Source organism: Bos indicus x Bos taurus, chromosome 8, assembly GCF_003369695.1.
Source record: "Bos indicus x Bos taurus breed Angus x Brahman F1 hybrid chromosome 8, Bos_hybrid_MaternalHap_v2.0, whole genome shotgun sequence".
Taxonomy (NCBI): domain Eukaryota; kingdom Metazoa; phylum Chordata; class Mammalia; order Artiodactyla; family Bovidae; genus Bos; species Bos indicus x Bos taurus.
Window position 1 is genome coordinate 43628636 of NC_040083.1, and position 19551 is coordinate 43648186.

At 40.4% G+C, this 19551-nt stretch overlaps 1 protein-coding gene across 5 annotated transcripts in view; it reads right to left on the reverse strand.

Annotated features, from left to right (window-relative positions):
- The window catches only part of KANK1 (KN motif and ankyrin repeat domains 1), a 218070-nt gene that overhangs the window by 60820 nt on the left and 137699 nt on the right, over positions 1-19551 (reverse strand). For all 5 annotated transcript variants that reach the window (XM_027549397.1, XM_027549392.1, XM_027549393.1 and 2 more), the window contains one exon: positions 283-402. In XM_027549397.1, coding sequence (XP_027405198.1) covers positions 283-319 — 37 coding nt within the window. In that variant the 5' untranslated portion in view covers positions 320-402. The remainder of the gene's footprint in view (positions 1-282; positions 403-19551) is intronic.

A 19551-nucleotide genomic window follows, 5' to 3' on the forward strand; every position in this document is an offset into this window, starting at 1 on the left:
CAGACACGACTGAGCGACTTCACTTTCACCTTTCACTTTCATGCATTGGAGAAGGAAATGGCAACCCACTCCGGTGTTCTTGCCTGGAGAATCCCAGGGATGGCTGAGCCTGGCGGGCTGCCGTCTATAGGGTCGCACAGAGTCGGACACGACTGAAGCGACTTAGCAGCAGGCAACTTATTATGATTTATACATTATTTAAAAAGAAGCAACTTGGTCTGAGCAAAGACACACACTAATGCACACACACATATACACACACACTCCAGAACATGGAGTTACCTGAGGCACAGCCGTTAACCTTCGTGGTGTGAGCCATGCTGGCTTGAATCCAATGATAGATCCAGAAAGGAGTGAGGACTCATGCAAATTTTATGCATCAAGTTCCCAAATGCATTCAACCTGAAACAATAAAGAGGGCCCCATCAAAATGGGTCATTTAAAAATATGTATAAATGCAAAGTCTTAGCTTTCTGTTTATAAAGATGACTGCCTATGGACAGAGCAAATCAGAAACGCAGGGAGAGGCAGCCTGTGGAGCAAGGTGGTGACTGCCCTGTATCTGGCCACTGGATGTTTAGAGTGACGCACCCACAGATGCACCCATGGACAGGGACTGAAAGCAGGTCTCTAAACACAATACTTCTATGGGAGATAAAATAGGTTCTCCAGAAATGTGACTTTTTGAGGAAGGTGTCCTCCAAATATAAATATGTATCATTTCACAAACTATTTATTGCTTTTAAACTTATCTTCCTTTCCAAATTTTGCTTCAACAGTTTCATTTTCTCAATTGCAATTTCAAAGCAGTTGTTGCACCAAATGTTCACATTTTTAAAAAAGATTAATTTCATGTGAATTCTCTTGTAAGATCTCAAGTTTTTCACTGATCCAGTCTTTTAAAACATAAATCTGATCCAGGCAGTCCTCGTCTTAAAAAAAAAAAAAAATCTGCTCTGTTCTGTTGGATAAACTTCAAATGACTTAGCATGACATGCAGTTTCGAAACATCAGGGTTTATGTTAGGCAACACATTTCTTATTTTATATTGATTTTCTACTTTAAAGTTAACTGAGATTACTACAAAACATTACAATCACAAAATTTAAAACAAAAAGAAAAAAAGCCCATTGCTCCAACCTTTGCTTCTGCAAAATACCTTTTGAAAAATATTGGTAAGGAAAGCAACAAAGGTACAGACAGGAATATTCCATTTCTTCCACTGTGCCCAAATTCTCACTCTAGACCAACAAAATCTGAAGAAATTGAGCTTAACGAATTCCAAGCTGAGAGATAAAGTGTAACTGAGAGACCTACATAAGCTCTTCCAAACAGGAGAATTCTAAAATAATAACATATCCATATATCCTGTATCCTAATGCAGTTATTGATGTCATTTAAGACCTGTTAATAATACAGTAAAGTACTCAAAGTATGTTGATTAAAAAAACTATTGTCACAACCTATTTTGTTAAAAATACATATGTACATATTTATACATCTCTTTAAAACAATTAGAAATAAATATACCAAAACAGTCATTGTGGTTGCCCTTCAGTGATGCAATTACCCATGATTTTAGCTCCTTCATTACTTTTGTAATAGTAATTATTTATAAAAAAGACATTAGATACTTCCTGTCAACTTGGTTTTGTTTGCTTTAAAATGAACTGGAGAAAGAAAAAAGCATTTTAAAGTGCTATGCAAAAGGCAACTATCAAGCCACGGTCATGGAGATTATAAGAGGTCAGAAACATAAGTAAACAAAAAGAAGGAAAGGGGAATCGGCTAACCCCTTTGATCACACAGGGTGAGAATTCCTTACTGCTTAGCTGGGGATCTTTTCTTCACTGTCTGAATGGGTCTGCACTACAGTTCAAAGCTGCAGCTCAGTGCACTCTGAGGGACCTTCTACAGGCTGCTTCTGACAGGCATGCTCCCTTGTGTGGCTTTTCTAGCTACAGTTGAGTACTGCTCAGCTTGCCCGCAGAGACTCAATTCTCACTCTTCCACTGGGAGGCCTCCTCGCTCCCTGTTGCTCCCCAGTTTCTATCTGGCAGCTCACCAAGAGGACAGGACAGCTCTAATCTCTCTGACTATGAGGTCATCACTTGACATTCTGTTGAAAATAGGCCCTGGTTCAGGTCCACGGCACTGAACTTGGAGAGTCAGAGCTCCGACTCTTTAGGGATAAAGAGTGAGCATTATGTCTGACAAATGTAGCTTTGTTAATAAAATAAGGTGGGGACTGGGAGAACTGAAGGAGTGGGGTGATGAGAGGGCAAAAGGAAGAAGCCCAGCTTCTGGAATTATTCAAGTAATTATACTTTTAAAAGCCAACAATAGCTAAAACTGTCTACTGGTCTCAGTCGAGTCCTGTGTGTGTGTTTGTGCGTGTGTGTATTCTTCCTTCATAGTGGCTTATAAATACCACCATTTAAACTCTTGAGGGAAAACTGAAGGCAAGAAGAAACATGCTGCTTGTGTTATGGGTGAATGAAGTATGTGTCAAGGTGTTTGGATGGATATGTGCCCAGAATCTTCAGAGTCAAGCTTCATGAACTTTGGTCCAAGGTCCTCTCGTGTTCTTGAACATCTTTCACCTGGCAGAAGATCTTTATCTCAGATCCAAACTGGTCTCTCCCACCCTCCCCCAAACTGAACAATAAAATCAAAATAAGGACAAAGCCTCAAATTAGGAACCACAGGCATATCACTGGTAAAATAACAAGACATTCCTGTCACTGGGTGTGGATCCTGGCAGTATCTGTGCAGAAACAAGTTTTATATTGTGTTATCGATCTTTCCCAGTTATTGTTCATGCCTGACAGGTGGCTTCAAACTGTGAGGACTCAGTCTTCTTAATGATATGCAGATTCTTATATCACTGCATTGTATAAACAATGAAAGGTTTGGCTGTGATCCATTCTCTGTTCCAGATCAATAAACTGCTTCTTTTCTCTGTCAAAGAAGACTGCAAACCAGTAAATCTTAACTAGTACAACAGTGGCTTGGTTTTGCTGGCTAAGAAAAAGCACTTCTTTGAAGGGATTTAGAAAAATACACCCACAAAGAAAATAATTTGCCTTCTTGCCTGTTTATTTAAAGAGACTGATTTGCATTGAATAACAGCTCCCCAAGTATGGTGCCGAAAATAATGTCGATGCATGAATTAACTTCATAGATGTATTAGTTTAATATGAAACAGATATGAAAAAGAGCTCACTTGATGTTTTATAAGAACATCAATGAAAACAAATAAGCAAAATTGAAACTTGTGCACTCTAAGCCAGTACTGCCAACCAATCAAATGCCAATGCCCTGGTTACAACCAAGATTATGATGGTGATGGTCACAACACTGATGACAATGCTGATGACCACCAGTGCTGATCAAGCGCTTACATTAGTTACTGAAATCTAAAATGTCATCTACTCTGAAGTGTACCATTAAGTGCCATTGGTAAAAAAAGATGTTGCTAATTAAATGCTAATAAAATGCTCCGAAAAATTACATTAATTGTAAGATATATCCTCATTTGAGAAGTGTTAAAACGTGCATCTTGAAATTGGTGAAATAATGTTATCTTTAAGGCACTTTTAAAGAACTTAACAGTTATTACATTAATTAAACCTTACAACAATCCTATGAAGTACCAACATCCTCTCTCTACATTTTACAGATAGGAACCTGAGGTTTAGAATTTGCTGAGGTCACATAGCTGGTAAATGAAAGAGCTACATTTTAGAGCTAAGGAATTCACCTACAGCTCATATGCCATGCTTTGTGATTAGTGACTTAAGAGTGAGAGCATGATTGCCCTAAGAAGTAAGAACTCACACGCATAGCGTAAAGTCCCTTTCAAGGAGTTACCTAAGGGATGTATATGCTTACTGCAAGGATGCTTTGTTTTAATCCCTTTTAGGTAGAAAGTTGTGTTTCAGAATTTTATGTAATATTGGTTTCAAAGCAATTACATTTCAAACTTTATTCTTTCAGATTAAATGTTTAAGAGCTTGAGGAGGTACCTCCTCAATATACCATGGTATACTCAATATACCCTGACACACAGGGTATATTTTAGCACTTATTGGTCATAATCTCTTCCAGACTCCACAAGATATCAATCTTGATTATTAATATTGATTCATTAGACTTTGCCATGAATGCCATTTGACAATTTCAAAAAATTCAGTGCTTAAGAAATTTTCCACCACTGAAAACAGGTGGGAGATTCTCAATGGAACTGTAGGAGTTTTTAAAAAATGGATAGGATAAAGGTAGTATAACTGGAATAAGAAACTTGCTGCTCAAAATGACAATTATGAAATGGGAAATAACCATTTTGATGTGCAAATTCTAGAATGTCTTTTATAACATAATGTTTTATAATTTATAAAGTTACAGAAGCAATATAAAGAATTTGACTTAAAATCTGGAAAAGACAAAACAGGCCAAAAAATGACAATTTACTATTTGACAATCCTAATGTTGTCATTGTTACCATCTGAGACTCTTCAATATATTGACTATATGCATATTTTAATTACTTCAACATGCTTTTAAAGACCTACACCATCCTAGAATCTGAACCAGTCACCATTTTGTTTCCATTTCAGAGACATAAGATAAACTATCTTATGTTGGTGGCGGCTCAGCACAGGAGCTACCCCACGTCTGAGGTCAGCAGCAGCGGCCGAGAGGAGCTACCCCATGTCCAAGGTCAGCAGCAGCAGCTGAGAGGAGCCACCCCACGTCCAAGGTCAGGGGTGGCGGCCACGAGGAGATACCACAGGTCCAAGGTAAGGAGCAGTGGCTGGGCTTTGCTGGAAAGCCGTGAAGAGATACCCCACATCCAAGGTAAGAGAAACCCAAGTAAGATGGTAAGTGCTGAAAGAGGGCATCAGAGGGCAGACTGAAACCACAATCACAGACAACTAGCCAATCTGATCACACAGACCACAGCCTTGTCTAACTCAATGAGATTAAGCCATGTCATGTGGGGCCATCCAAGAAGGATGGGTCATGGTGGAGAGGTCTGAGAGAATGTGGTCCACTGGAGAAGGGAATGGCAAACCACTTCAGTATTCTTGCCTTGAGAACCCCATGAACAGTATGAAAAGGCAAAAAGATAGGATACTGAAAGAGGAACTCCCCAGGTCGGTAGGTGCCCAATATGCTACTGGAGATCAGTGGAGAAATAACTCCAGAAAGAATGAAGGGATGGAGCCAAAGCAAAAAACAACACCCAGCTGTGGATGTGACTGGTGATAGAAGCAGGGTCTGATGCTGTAAAGAGCAATAGTGCATAGGAACCTGGAATGTCAGGTCCATGAATCAAGGCAAATTGGAAGTGGTCAAATAGGAGATGGCAAGAGTTAACATCGACATTCTAGGAATCAGTGAACTAAGATGGACTGGAATGAAGGAACTTAACTCAGATGACCATTATATCAACTACTGTGGGCAGAAATCCCTTAGAAGAAATGGAGTAGCCATCATAGTCAACAAAAGAGTCCGAAATGCAGTACTTGGCTACACTCTCAAAAACGACAGAATGATCTCTGTTTCCAAGGCAAACCATTCAATATCACGGTAATCCAAGTCTATGCCCTGACCGGTAACAATGAAGAAGCTGAAGTTGAACGATTCTATGAAGACCTACAAGATCTTTTAGAACTAATACCCCCAAAAAATGTCCTTTTCATTATTGGGGACTGGAATGCAAAAGTAGGAAGTCAAGAAACACCTGGAGTAACAGGCAAAATTGGCGTTGGGGTACAAAATGAACCAAGGCAAAGGCTAGTAGAGTTTTGCCAAGAGAACGCACTGGTCGTAGCAAATACCCTCTTCCAACAACACAAGAGAAGACTCTACACATGGACATCACCGCTCAACACCGAAATCAGACTGATTATATTCTTTGCAGCCGAAGATGGAGAAATTCTATACAGTCGGCAAAAATAAGACCGGGAGCTGACTGTGGCTCAGACCATGAACTCCTTATTGCCAAATTCAGACTTAAACTGAAGAAAGTGGGGAAAACCACTAGACCATTCAGGTATGACCTGAATCAAATCCCTTCTGATTATACAGTGGAAGTGAGAAATAGATTTAAGGGACTAGATCTGATAGAGTACCTGATGAACTATGGATGGAGGTTCATGACACTGTACAGGAGACAGGAATCAAGATCATCCCCAAGAATAAGGAATGCAAAAAAGCAAAATGGCTGTTAGAGGTGGGCTTACAAATAGCTGTGAAAAGAAGAGAAGCGAAAACAAAGGATAAAAGGAAAGATATAAGCATCTGAATGCAGAGTTCCAAAGAATAGCAAGGAGAGATAAGAAAGCCTTCCTCAGCGACCAATGCAAAGAAATAGAGGAAAACAATAGAATGGGAAAGACTAGAGATCACTTCAAGAAAATTAGAGATACCAAAGGACTATTTCATGCAGAGATGGGCTCAATAAAGGACAGAAATGGTATGGACCTGACAGAAGTAGAAGATATTAAGAAGAAGTGGCAAGAATACACAGAAGAACCATACAAAAGAGATCTTCACAACCCAGATAATCATGATGATGTGATCACTCACCTAGAGCCAGACATCCTGGAATGTGAAGTCAAGTGGGCCTTAGGAAGCATCACTATGAACAAAGTTAGTGAAGGCAATGGAATTCCAGTTGAGCTATTTCAAACCCTAAAAGAGGATGCTGTGAAAGTGCTGCACTCAATATGCCAGCAAATTTGGAAAACTCAGCAGTGGCCACAGGACTGGAAAAGGTCAGTTTTCAGTCCAATCCCAAAGAAAGGCAACGCCAAAGAATGCTCAAACTACTGCACAATTGCACTCATCTCACACGCTAGCAAAGTAATGCTCAAAATTCTCCAAGCCAGGCTTCAGCAACACATGAACCGTGAACTTCCAATGTTCAAGCTGGTTTTAGGAAAGGCCGAGGAACCAGAGATCAAATTGCCAACATCCACTGGATCACTGAAAAAGCAAAGGAGTTCCAGAAAAACATCTATTTCTGCTTTATTGACTATGTCAAAGCCTTGACTGTGTGGATCACAATAAACTGTGGAAAATTCTGAAAGAGATGGGAACACCAGACCACCTGACCTGCCTCTTGAGAAATCTGTATGCAGGTCAGGAAGCAACACTTAGAACTGGACATGGAACAACAGACTGGTTCCAAACAGGAAAAGGAGAATGTCAAGGCTGTATATTGTCACCCTGTTTACTTAACTTCTATGCAGAGTACATCATGAGAAACGCTGGGCTGGAAGAAGCACAAGCTGGAATCAAGACTGCTGGGAGAAATATCAATAACCTCAGATATGCAGATGACACCACCCTTATGGCAGAAAGTGAAGAAGAGCTAAAAGTGAAAGAGAAAAGTGAAAAAGTTGCTTAAAGTTCAACATTCAGAAAACTAAGATCATGGCATCTGGTCCCATCACTTCATGGCAAATAGATGGGGAAACAGTGGAAACAAGTGGTGACTTTATCTTTTTGGGCTCCCAAATCACTGCAAGTGGTGACTGCAGCCATGAAATTAAAAGACACTTACTCCTTGGAGGAAAGTTATGACCAACCTAGACAGCATATTAAAAAGCAAGGACATGACTTTGTCAACAAAGGTCTGTCTAGTCATGGCTATGGTTTTTCCAGTAGTCATGTATCGATGTGAGAGTTGGACTATAAAGAGGGCTGAGCGCCAAAGAATTGATGTTTTTGAACTGTGGTATTGGAGAACTCTTGAGAGTCCCTTGGACTGCAAGGAGATCCAACCAGTCCATCCTAAGGGAAATCGGTCCTGGGTATTCATTGGAAGAACTGATGTTGAAGGTGAAACTCCACTATTTTGGCCACCTGATGCGAAGAGCTGACTTGTTTGAAAAGACCCTGATGCTGGGAAAGATTGAGGGCAGGAGGAGAAGGGGACAACAGAGGATGAGATGGTTGGAGGGCATCACCGAGTCAATGGACATGAGTTTGAGTAAACTCCGGGAGTTGGTGATGGACAGGGAGGCCTGGTGTGCTGTGGTTCATGGGGTCGCAAAGAGTCGGATATGACTGAGTGACTGAACTGAACTGAACATGCTAAGATTTGCTTCTTTAGGTACAAAAGTGGATATATCCAGCTCTTTGACAGACTCTCTCCCATCCACATCCTCTCTACATCACAAAAGTACATCGTCATCTTTCCAAGAGTATGCGTAAGGAAATGCCTCCAATGAAGGGGTTAAAACCATCTTGGAGCCTGCAGATGCCTCAGAGCCCTGCATGGCTCTGTTCCAGCTGGGTTGCTGGGAATCACACAGCTTACGCAACACTTAGAAGTAATGATGGCAAATTTTCTTTCTAGGAAATTTTCTGTGATGGAAATTTATCAGCTCATAACCTAGGCTAAAACCAGGTACTTCCCTGCAAAAAAAAAAAAAAAGAGTAAAAGACAGTCTGAAGAAGAGTAGACCAATGAAAATTAGAATTATTAAAGTTTGTTTAAAGTTTACCACCTTCACATTTTTTACTTTAGAGGGAAGTAATGTTATGACTCAGGACAGGCAGGGATGTGAAATGGTATTTATTGAGTGCATTGGTTCACCTCTAATGGGGTTTAGGGAAAACAGACCATAGCAGAATCCTAAACCTTGATGTTATAAATAGTCTATATTAGTGAAGCCTTGCTCTTACTTAGGAAGCATCTCTCCTAGTGGTAGATTATGAGTTAAAGTATCAGTGCTTTTGCTTATTCAAATATTAAAGAATCAAACCAATTACAGATATAAGAGAATTAGTTTGGTACAGTTTGAAAGGCTTTTCCTTCATTACCTATTTAAATTATTTAAAATGTGCAGCTCTTTATTTACTGCTGTAGCAGATATTTTCCCTTTAATTCCTTCTGGATTTTTATGTGATAGTCTCTGTAATTACTTTTGAATTGATCAATATTGTTAATAACAAGTTCAAGGGTACCTGGACTAAATAAAAGGGGATCACAACACATTCTTAAGATTCTTATCTTCCAAAGAGTAGGTCTCCAAGTGTGGTTCCCAGACCAGCAGCAAAGCATGACCTTCTGGGACCTACTTAGAAATGCAAAGTCTCAGGCCACTCCAAACCTCCTGAATCATTAGCGCTAGGGTGGACCTTAAGTCAATGAGGACTTTAAAGCCAATTAGTAACATAATATAAATGATCTTATTTTTAAGTAGTTTGCTTAGGCTTTTTATTATCTTTAATGAGAGGTAGGTCAGGGCTCCTTCAGTTATAATATCATGGGGAAAGGACACTGGATCTGGACCTTCCAGGAACAGTTTATTCAGACCAGTCCTTTGATTTTAATTTTCAAAAAAATTTTATTTTCTAATCTTTAGAGCAGAAAGGTTCAGCCATGCTACACAGAAACTTTCCAGATATTCTTGTATTTTCCCCAGAAGATACAAGCTTATTTAAGGGAAACTTAAAAGAGGTCAAGTGCCTAGATCAGAAGGTACTTTATAATTTGCTGCCTGACAAAAGTTCCCCAAAAGTTAAACTGTGTTATCAATACAACATGTGCACTTCAACTGAAAATGGTTATGGGAAAAGCTGGAACCAGAAACCGAATCCGGAGATGTAAAAAGACAGCACTAGCATCTACTGTACCTCATTCACAGTCAAGTTCAAGTTGCTCTAAACAGGCCATTCAAGCTATTCCAGTAAGGCTGGAATACTGCTATCCTTCAGCTGAAATAAATCTCATTTATGCTTTTATCTTTTTAATATAGATTCAGAACATTCTCTGCTATTTTATTGTCTCAGGCTTTCCAGCTGGGACAAGCAGACTGCTTTCATGACTGTGCAAAAATCTAGCTGATGTTCATCCTCCCATGCTTGAGGGCAAATTCTAGTTTATGCAGGGTGGGGGCGTTGGCATCTGCCATGGAGATTTCATTTAAAACTGGGAAATGGCTGAGAATCCCTGTTTCCTGCTGGTGTTCCATTCTACTGAGAGATGCTCTGGGTAACAGCAGTGTGGTGACAGCCTGACGGGTCTCAGGTCACACCCAGGAGGAAGATCTTTGTCCTCTTGTCAGCAATGGGAACTGTGGACTCCTGGGGTTATTCCCACCAATTTCAAATAGGGAGAAGCCACAGATGCTCCTTTTAGTGCCAATTCAGAAGCCATCAATCACCTAACACTTCTGCCACATTCAGCTGGGAAATGCAGCAGGCTAAGGGAAGCCGACTCCATGACAAAGACTTAAAACCCTTTCTCATCATCTAAGGTCCTGCCTCTTCCTTCTTGAGCATCTCCATTCCCCCTTCTAAAAGACTCTGACAGCAATGTCTCAACTCTACCACGCTAGGAAAAGTACCAGAGCATGGAACCTGCCAGAGAAAAGGCTTCACTCCTCACCTAGGGCAGAAAGGTTGGGCTCAAGCCAAAAACAAACTGAAGCCATGTACCAAGAAGTCTGGCTCACAAAGTGTGCAATTTGGCAGCACTTCGGAGCCAAATGCCATCAGCTTCTGAAATGAGGGCCTTGGGGCATGACTGAACACTTAGGCTTCTGGGTGATAACACCAATTGGGCAGAGTCTGAGACAATGAGGTAGTGAGCAAGATCCTAAATTCAGAAAGACAGGAAACAATGAGATCCAGACTTGCAGGATAAAAGACCCGATAGTATATGTCTATCACACTAAAGCAGAGTTAACTCACAAACATTAGTTTAGAAACAAAAACAAAAATTTCTAGCTGTCAAGGGAAGAGAAAAGTTCACTAATGACACAATAGCTTTATTTTTAATTTAAAATGTCCGGCAACTGTGTTTTTATTTGTTCTACACTATTAAAAAAAAATGACGTTTGTATTGATGGACATTTACATGTGTTGGTCAATATTTTCTAAGCCCCTTGCTACTCCAAGTGTGGTACCCAGGTCAAGAGCAGCAGCATCTATGTGACTTCTTTAAAAAAGTAGAATCTTGGATCCCACTGAAGACATACTGAATCAGAATCGGCATCCTAAGACACAGCCCAGGTGATTCGTACACACACTGCGGTGGGAGAGGCACTGGCTTAGCCCTATTTTCCCCATCAGGCCTCATGCTTCTGAACAGGGTACCCTGTATCCCAAGGGACCCCCCAGGTGGTTCATAGCCTTGGTTGGTCACTGGAATTACTATCCAGGTCCAAGTACATGACCGGTAGTTATGTGGTGATATGGTATTACATTATATGCTAATAATTATCCATTAAGTACTCTGTGGTTGGGGCCCAGGCAGAAGTATTTTTTAAGGCTCCCTTAGGCAATGCCAATGTGCTATGTTTGAGTCACTGGTCTATTTCAGTGGTTCTCAAAGTGTGGCCCCAGACCAGCTGTATTACCAGGGAACTTCACAGAAATGCACATTTCTTTCTTCCTACCCTCCTTCCAGCCCCCTGCTTTACTCACAGTCACACACACACGTGCATGTACCAAGACTGTAACTGTCTTTACAGAAAGAGAACTCAATAAAACCTCAGAGTTCTCAAAAGGCAGCTGTTCTAGTGTCTCTTTTACACAATTTATTGAACACCTGAAATAAAAATGTTTTACAAAGATGGCATAAAAACCACTTAAAATGAGAATGAAGACAGACAGATACATGTCTAGGCGCTGAGGGGATCATAGGGTCAAACATGCAATGGATGGGGGAACAGCGGCTGAATGGTAGGTAAATTCTACTGTCCCCTGGTGATCTGCGGGGTGTTTACCTGATAGCAATGGTAGTTCCCCAAGTCTGGAAATGCAGCATCCCAACACTCCCCAGAGATTCTGCTTCAGTGAGTCTGGAATGGAGTTGAAATGTATATCCTTCACACACATCCAAGTAATTCTTATTATCAGAAAAGGTTAGAAAACACACTGCCTTATAGACTCCCACTCCCTAGGTCACTGTTTCTCAAAGTGTGACCCTGGACCAGCCATGCCAGCATCACCTGGGAACAAGAAATACATATCCTTGGGCCCACCCCAGACCACTGAATCAGAAAGTCCTCAGGTGGGTCCAGTGGTCAGCATGTTAACAACTCCTCCAGCTGATGTGAAAATCATGGCACCAGGCTATTTTCAAAACTCTAAAGTATTGTAAGTGGAAACTGCCTGCTCTTTTTCAGACACGTAGGTTTTGGTGAGAAGTTCTAGCCTCATCTTGGGCCCTGCCTGTGTCTTTCTCATGGAAGGGACTGTCCTCTTCCAAAGAACAGCATGAAAGAACGCACTGAAGACAGTCTTTGGTTGTCATCATAAATTATTCACCTGGACAGGAATAGAGCAGAATGCATTGCCAGAATGAAAGCAGTTATGCTAGTGTGGTAGGAGATTTTAAAAATATCATAAAATTTCACTTTTATTGGAAAGACAATCCAACAGTAACAGGAAACAAAATAAGTGGCTAATGTGGTGAGATGGCTGGATCTTCCTAGTTCCTGTCCTTTCTTTCTCTCTTTCCAGACTGTTGTTCTATCAAGAAACATGTTTAATGCGTATATATGGAACTTAGAAAGATCGTTAACGATGACCCTATATGTAAGACAGCAAAAGAGACACAGATATAAAGAACAGACTTTTGGATGCTATGGGAGAAGGCGAGGGTGGGATGATTTGAGAGAATAGCATGAAACATGTATATTACCATATGTGAAATAGATCATCAGTCCAAGTTCAGTACACGAAACAGGGCACTCAAAGCCAGTGCACTGGGACAACCCAGAGGGATGGGATGGGGAGGGAGGTGGGAGGGGCGTTCGGGATGTACACCCATGGCTGATTCATGTCAATGTATGGCAAAAACCACCACAATATTGTAAAGTAATCAGTCTCCAATTAAAATAATCAATTAATTAAAAAAAAAAGAAACACGTTTAACACAAAGATATGAAAACCAGTTCATAGTCTTACTGTGTTCAAATGCAAGAGAACTTACTTGAAAACGTCGGGAACACAAGATAACATTGACAATAAAGCGACAAGTCTCAGAGATCTTTTGGAACCCGTAAACCAAATGCAAAGTTTTATGGTTTCTAGCAAACCTACATTGCTCAAGAGAGAGGTTCTGAGGCTTTATGAGGCATCCCAAAGAGGCCGGGACCCAAGGAACGTCAGGAAGCCCTGAATTTCCATATATTTCACAGGACACAGATCTGGACAAAAGGTCTAACAAGTTAATGTCCTAAGTTACAAGAGAAAACTGATCCCCTTACCTAGAAACCTCTTTTCCTCTGGCCTTTAAAGCTGCTTCTGAGAACTGGGGACTCATCCACAATAGCAGAATTCGGGCATAAACAAAATAGCAGCCCAAGACAAAGAGCCTGGGAACTGTGTCTTCATCTTGACTTGGCCTGGAAACACCTCCAGGGCTATGAGAAAGTTACTTATACACTCTAGACCTCCAGTTCTTCATAGCTGGACTTGGACAGCCCTACAGACACTTCCAGACCTGACAGACTTTCAGTAATTCTGTTCTAGATCCTGGCCCAAGGGGGCACATGAGGCTCCCCAGGGCCGATATTGCCGGGCTGTAGGGGACCTTGTGCATAGGTCAGCAGGACAGGGATCTTGTCTCACAGGCCCGCACGGCCTCCAAAGTTCCTCCTGGCACAGTAATGGCCAAAGAACTCCTGCCAATCAACATCAAAGGGTTGCTGCAACAGCAGGGCTCTCATTTCTCCTCCAATTCAGTCCCAGAGTGGTTGCTTTTTTCTGCAATTTTCAAATTAAGTTATCTTCCCCCTCCTCAATGTAATAGTACTAAATTTCCAACAATAAAAGTTTAAGAGAGAAAGGGGGAAATCAGCTGTAATTTCATTACTATCAACCTTTTGCTATATAGTTTCCCAGTTCTTCTCTGTGCTCACATACACATGGGTGTACTTAGGTATTTTTCTCCAAATATGTTATTTCATTTCTTTTAACATTATTCACATATTTTACAGGTTCAGTTCAGTTGCTCAGTCATATCCAACTCTTTACAATCCCATGGGCTGCACCACTCCAGGCCTCCTTGTTCATCACCAACTCCAGGAGTTTACTCAAACTCATGTCCATTGAGTCAGTGATGCCATCCAACCATCTCATCCTCTGTCATCCCCTTCTCCTCCCGCTTTCAATCATTCCCAGCATCAGGGTCTTTTCCAATGAGTCAGCTCTTTGCATCAGGTAGCCAAAGTATTGGAGTTCCAGCTTCAACATCAGTCCTTCCAATGAATATTCAGGACAAATTTCCTTAAGGATTGACTAGATGGATCTCCTTGCAGTCCAAGGGACTCTCAAGAGTCTTCTCCAATACCACAGTGCAAAAGCATTAATTCTTCGGTGCTCAGCTTTCTTTATAGTCCAACTCTCACATCCATACATGACTACTGGAAAAACCATAAGCCTTGCTAGACGGACCTTTGTTGGCAAAGTAATGTCTCTGCTTTTTAATATGCTGTCTAGGTTGGTCATAACTTTTCTCCCAAGGAGTAAAGGTCTTCTAATTTCATCACTGCAGTCACCATCTGCAGTGATTTTGGAGCCCCCCAAAATAAAGTCTGCCACTGTTTCCATTGTTTCTCCATCTATTTGCCATGGCGTGACGGGACCAGATGCCATGATCTTAAGTTTTCTGAATGTTGAGCTTTAAGCCAACTTTTTCACTCTCCTCTTTCACTTTCATCAAGAGGCTTTTTAGTTTCTCTTCACTTTCTACCATAAGGGTGGTGTCATCTGCATAACTGAGGTTATTAATATTTCTCCCAGCAGTCTTGATTCCAGCTTGTGCTTCTTCCAGCCCAGTGTTTCTCATGATGTACTCTGCGTATAAGTTAAATAGGCAGGGTGACAATATACAGCCTTGACGTTCTCCTTTTCCTATTTGGAACCAGCCTGTTGTTCCATGTCCAGTTCTAACTGTTGTTTCCTGACCTGCATACAGATTTCTCAAGAGGCAGGTCAGGTGGTCTGGTATTCCCATCTCTTTCAGAATTCTCCACAGTTGCTGTGATCCACACAGTCAAAGGCTTTGGCATAGTCAATAAAGCAGAAATAGATGTTTTTCTGGAACTCTCTTGCTTTTTCCATGATCCAGTGGATGTTGGCAATTTGATCTCTGGTTCCTCTGCCTTTTCTAAATCCAGCTTGAACATCTGGAAGTTCACGGTTCACATATTGCTGAAGCCTGGCTTGGAGAATTTTGAGCATTACTTTACTAGTGTGTGAGATGAGTGCAATTGTGCAGTAGTTTGAGTATTCTTTGGCACTGCCTTTCTTTGGGATTGGAATGAAAACTGACCTTTTCCAGTCCTGTGGCCACTGCTGAGTGTTCCAAATTTGCTGGCATATTGAGTGCAGCACTTTCACAGCATCCTCTTTTAGGATTTGGAATAGCTCAACTGGAATTCCATCACCTCCACTAGCATTGTTCGTAGTGATGCTTTCTAAGTCCCACTTGACTTCGCATTCCAGGACGTCTGGCTCCAAGATTAATATCCTGAGAAGGGAACAGCTACCCACTCCTGTATTCTGGCCCAGAGAATTCCATGGACTGTATAGGGTCACAGAGTCAAAGACGACTAAGTAACTTACACACACACACACACCTATTAATATATCTCTTCTTTTGATATCTGCATAGCATCCTCTTTCATATTTACGCTATATTTTATTTGACCTTTATTTTTGAGTATTCAGATTCTAATTTTTTCATATTACATACTCTTTAAGGAACATATTTTTACATACAGCTTTGTGTATTTATTCAATAATTTGCTGTGAATCAATTCCAAGAAGTGGATTTGTGAGAAGAAAAGAATGAGCCTGCACATTCTGATGGATAATGTCAGGCTGCCCTGCAGAAAGGTGCCAATTAACTCTCACCAAAACTCTGTGGGAGGGTCAATGAAACTGGACTCCATGCTGACCTAAGTTTATTGTTTTCAGTACAGCAACACACCCTCAAGTCAGTGTATTTAAAATCTCTCTGAACACAATTAATATGTTTTCACTAAGTCTGTATTTAATACAGCAATTTTAGTTGCTCAATATGGAATTGTATGTTCATTCTTCATCCTTAGCTCAGAGTGATTTATATTTAATAAAACTCAACACTGTCTCTGAGAGTAAATTTATAGAAAAAATGAATTCTTTCATCCAGAAGTCTGAGGATGAGAAATGCCTGATTACCACATGATATAGGGCTTGGTATGTAACCAATTAGTCAGAACAGAGATGAGAATAAATTCCAGACTTCTGTCCTAAGACTGAAGGGGTCATGATGTTGAGAGAACACAGTTACGGCTGGACCCAAAGTATCTTCTAGAACAATAATGTACACACATCCCCAAAAAACAAATAACAGAGAGAATGCTGTTAAAGCAGAGAAGAAAGTTCTAGCTATTGCTGGAACAGTGAGACCAGATTCCTTAAATTACCATTATGGAGCAGAAATTTATACAACTAATTACAGGTTAACATAAAAAAACTTCTGAAGTTATGAAACAAAAGTAGACTTTTTAAAAGAAAGAGAACCAGGAATATGGGGGGAAATACAAAATTTATATGTACTAACAACATTTATTTTGGAGGTGAACTTACAAAAATAAAACCATAGTGTTAAAGACACATGTATATATTACATATTGTGTTGTATGATCATAAAACTCTTAGTTGCTATGCTTTACAATAGAAAGGGCTCTGAAAAAACCACCTAAATCCTTCTTTTGTAGATGAAGGACATTTTGTAAAATAATAGAAGTTAAATAGCCAGAATATAGTCAAACAAACTAGGCAGTAGAGGTCTGTGTCTTTATTTAGAGAAGTGAGGAATAGCAGAGTTGTGCTTTTTTTTAAGGTTTCAAAGGTAGTTACTATTTTTTTAAGGTTTCAAAGGTGTTCACTATTTGTATTTTTTATTTGCTTTGCATTTGCTTTTAACCTAGCAAATTTGCAGTGAACTTGATCAAACTGCCATGCTTTGACGATCCTGGGATTGCATATACTAAAACAGTAAAGTATCCTCTTGATATATTTTTTAAAAATTGAAGTATAGTTGATTTACAAGGTTGTGTTAGCTTCAGGTGTACTTTTTCAGATTCTTTTCCATTACAAGTTATCACAAGATATTGAATATAGTTCCCTGTGCTATATATATATATATATACACACACACACAGTAGGTCCTGCTGTCTGTCTCCCCTTGACTTAAAAAAAAAGTATTTATTTCTTTATTTTTGGCTGCGCTGGGTCTTTGTTGCTGCACAGGCTTTTTTTCTAGTTATGGTAAGCGAGCTTCTCATTGTGGTGGTTTCTCTTGTTGCGGAGCACGGGCTCTAGGCTGCATGGACTTCAGCAGCTGTGGCATGTGGCTCAGTAGTTGTAGCTCCCAGACTCTAGAGCACAGGCTCAGAAGTTGTAGCACACGGGTTTGGCTGCTCTGTGGCATATGGGTTCTTCACAGATCAGGGATTGAACCTGTGTCTCTTGCATTGGCAGGTGAATTTACCACTACCAAAGAAGCCCTTCCCTTGACCTTTATTTAAAAATTCATATTAATGCTGGCAGGAAGAGACAAGGAGTATCATTCCATTACGATAGGGATTGCAAGTAGACACACAAAGTGGCACCTTTCTCTTTGTAGAATTCTCTATTTTGGACCTTTCGCTCCAACTTTCACACTGTAAAAGGGGAGGAGGCTGTGGCAGAGAGGCTGCAACATGGGCCCATCCCTCTAAGCTGAATCTTTAATTCAGAGAGCCATACAGGTGGGGAAGGGGTGGTAGACATGTTTTACAACCCCACTGGTTGGCTGCTGTGGGTGAATAATGGTCAAAAACTAGATCAATACCATCTTAATGCATATGTTCACACTGAAGTAAAAACCTTGAGGGGCCTTTAAAGGAATGTCAGCCTTCAAGCTCCAACAAGCCATACCTGAGTGAGAACCTTTCAAGTGCCAAAGCTGCTATTCTGAGTCTGGGTGAACAAACACATGCTCTAGTCTTAACAGCTCACTAGAACCCTGCTGTGATATGAACTGATAATCAGACACAATACAGTGACTTAAATCTCTAAGTTGCATTTCACGATATTACTGGACCAAGTCCACACTCTGAGATCAGTTGCCGCAGATCTTTACAATTCCACTAATTTTCGGGTGCCTTCCTCATTTTTTCTTATGCCTTGAGCCAAGGTGGCCATATAACATATGATCCAGATTGGAACATTTTTAAGAATGCTAAAATGATAAAGAGATGGGATGCTAGGACAACAGGTATAACCTAGGACTGTCTCAGGAAAACTGGAACATATAATATTCCTACCTGTAAAGAAGTAACAGAAACAAAAAGCGGGAGGGAAAGGAAAAACAATAAATAGAAACACTGGGTGACTGCTATAAAGACATGCTAGAAACCAACTACAAAATGGCATCTTATACATTTCTCACTGCCATGGGGTTCATTCAATACATCCTTATTAATAAGATATAGTAAAAATGCACTATGACTGCTAACAAAGGTTGATAGTAATGTGTGATGTCAAAAGAAGCTATGTTATTTCCAATAACACTTCGCATAAACGCCAATGAAATAATTTCTAGAATGCAAGGCTCCTAACAATACAATCTCCAAACACTCTTCTGGGAATGAATCACATTTGACATGCATTGTTTCTCTCACATTACCCAGAGTCTCATAAGTGGGTTATCTAAATGGTTTCAGTATTAAAATTCTCCCAGCTTCTATTTTTAAACCAAACATGACAACAAACGCGTCCACACTTTACAATTTTACAATGTTTTCACATGCATTATCTTAGCTAAGCTTTCAAATAGCTTTGTGAGATACCTTCTCCTGTAACAGATAAGAAAACTAAAGCTCTGAGAACTGAGCTGCATGCACGACTTACTGTGCAAGTGCAATGATTATGTTATCCTCGTTTTCTGAGCATCTGACATTCAAAGCCTAGGACAGCTGGTATTCTAAACTATTTTTAATTAATTAAAACTCCTTTTTTGAATGAATGAATAAATTCCATAAGAAAAGGAATTGGTCCATATTTATTCCTGCATCTATGATCTCACTTTATGACCCAGAGAAGGCAAATCTAGTATATATACAGAATTTTTTTAAAGAAAAGGGGGATGTAAATAAAGATGAAAGGAACAAAGAATTTACTAAGTAGCTAATACATCTTAAAGGAGAAGGAATATACAGAAATGGTGATCTCTAATAAGTAGTAGATGAGCTTGGTGAAAGTGAAAGTTGTTCTGCTGCTGCTGCTAAGTCACCTCAGTCGTCTCCGACTCTGTGCGACCCCAGAGACGGCAACCCACCAGGCTCCCCCGTCCCTGGGATTCTCCAGGCAAGAACACTGGAGTGGGTTGCCATTTCCTTCCCCAATGCACAAAAGTGAAAAGTCAAAGTGAAGTCGCTCAGTCGTGTCTGACTCTTAGCAACCCCATGGACTGCAGCCCACCAGGCTCCTCCATCCATGGGATTTTCCAGTGTCCAACTCTTTGTGACCCCACGGACTACA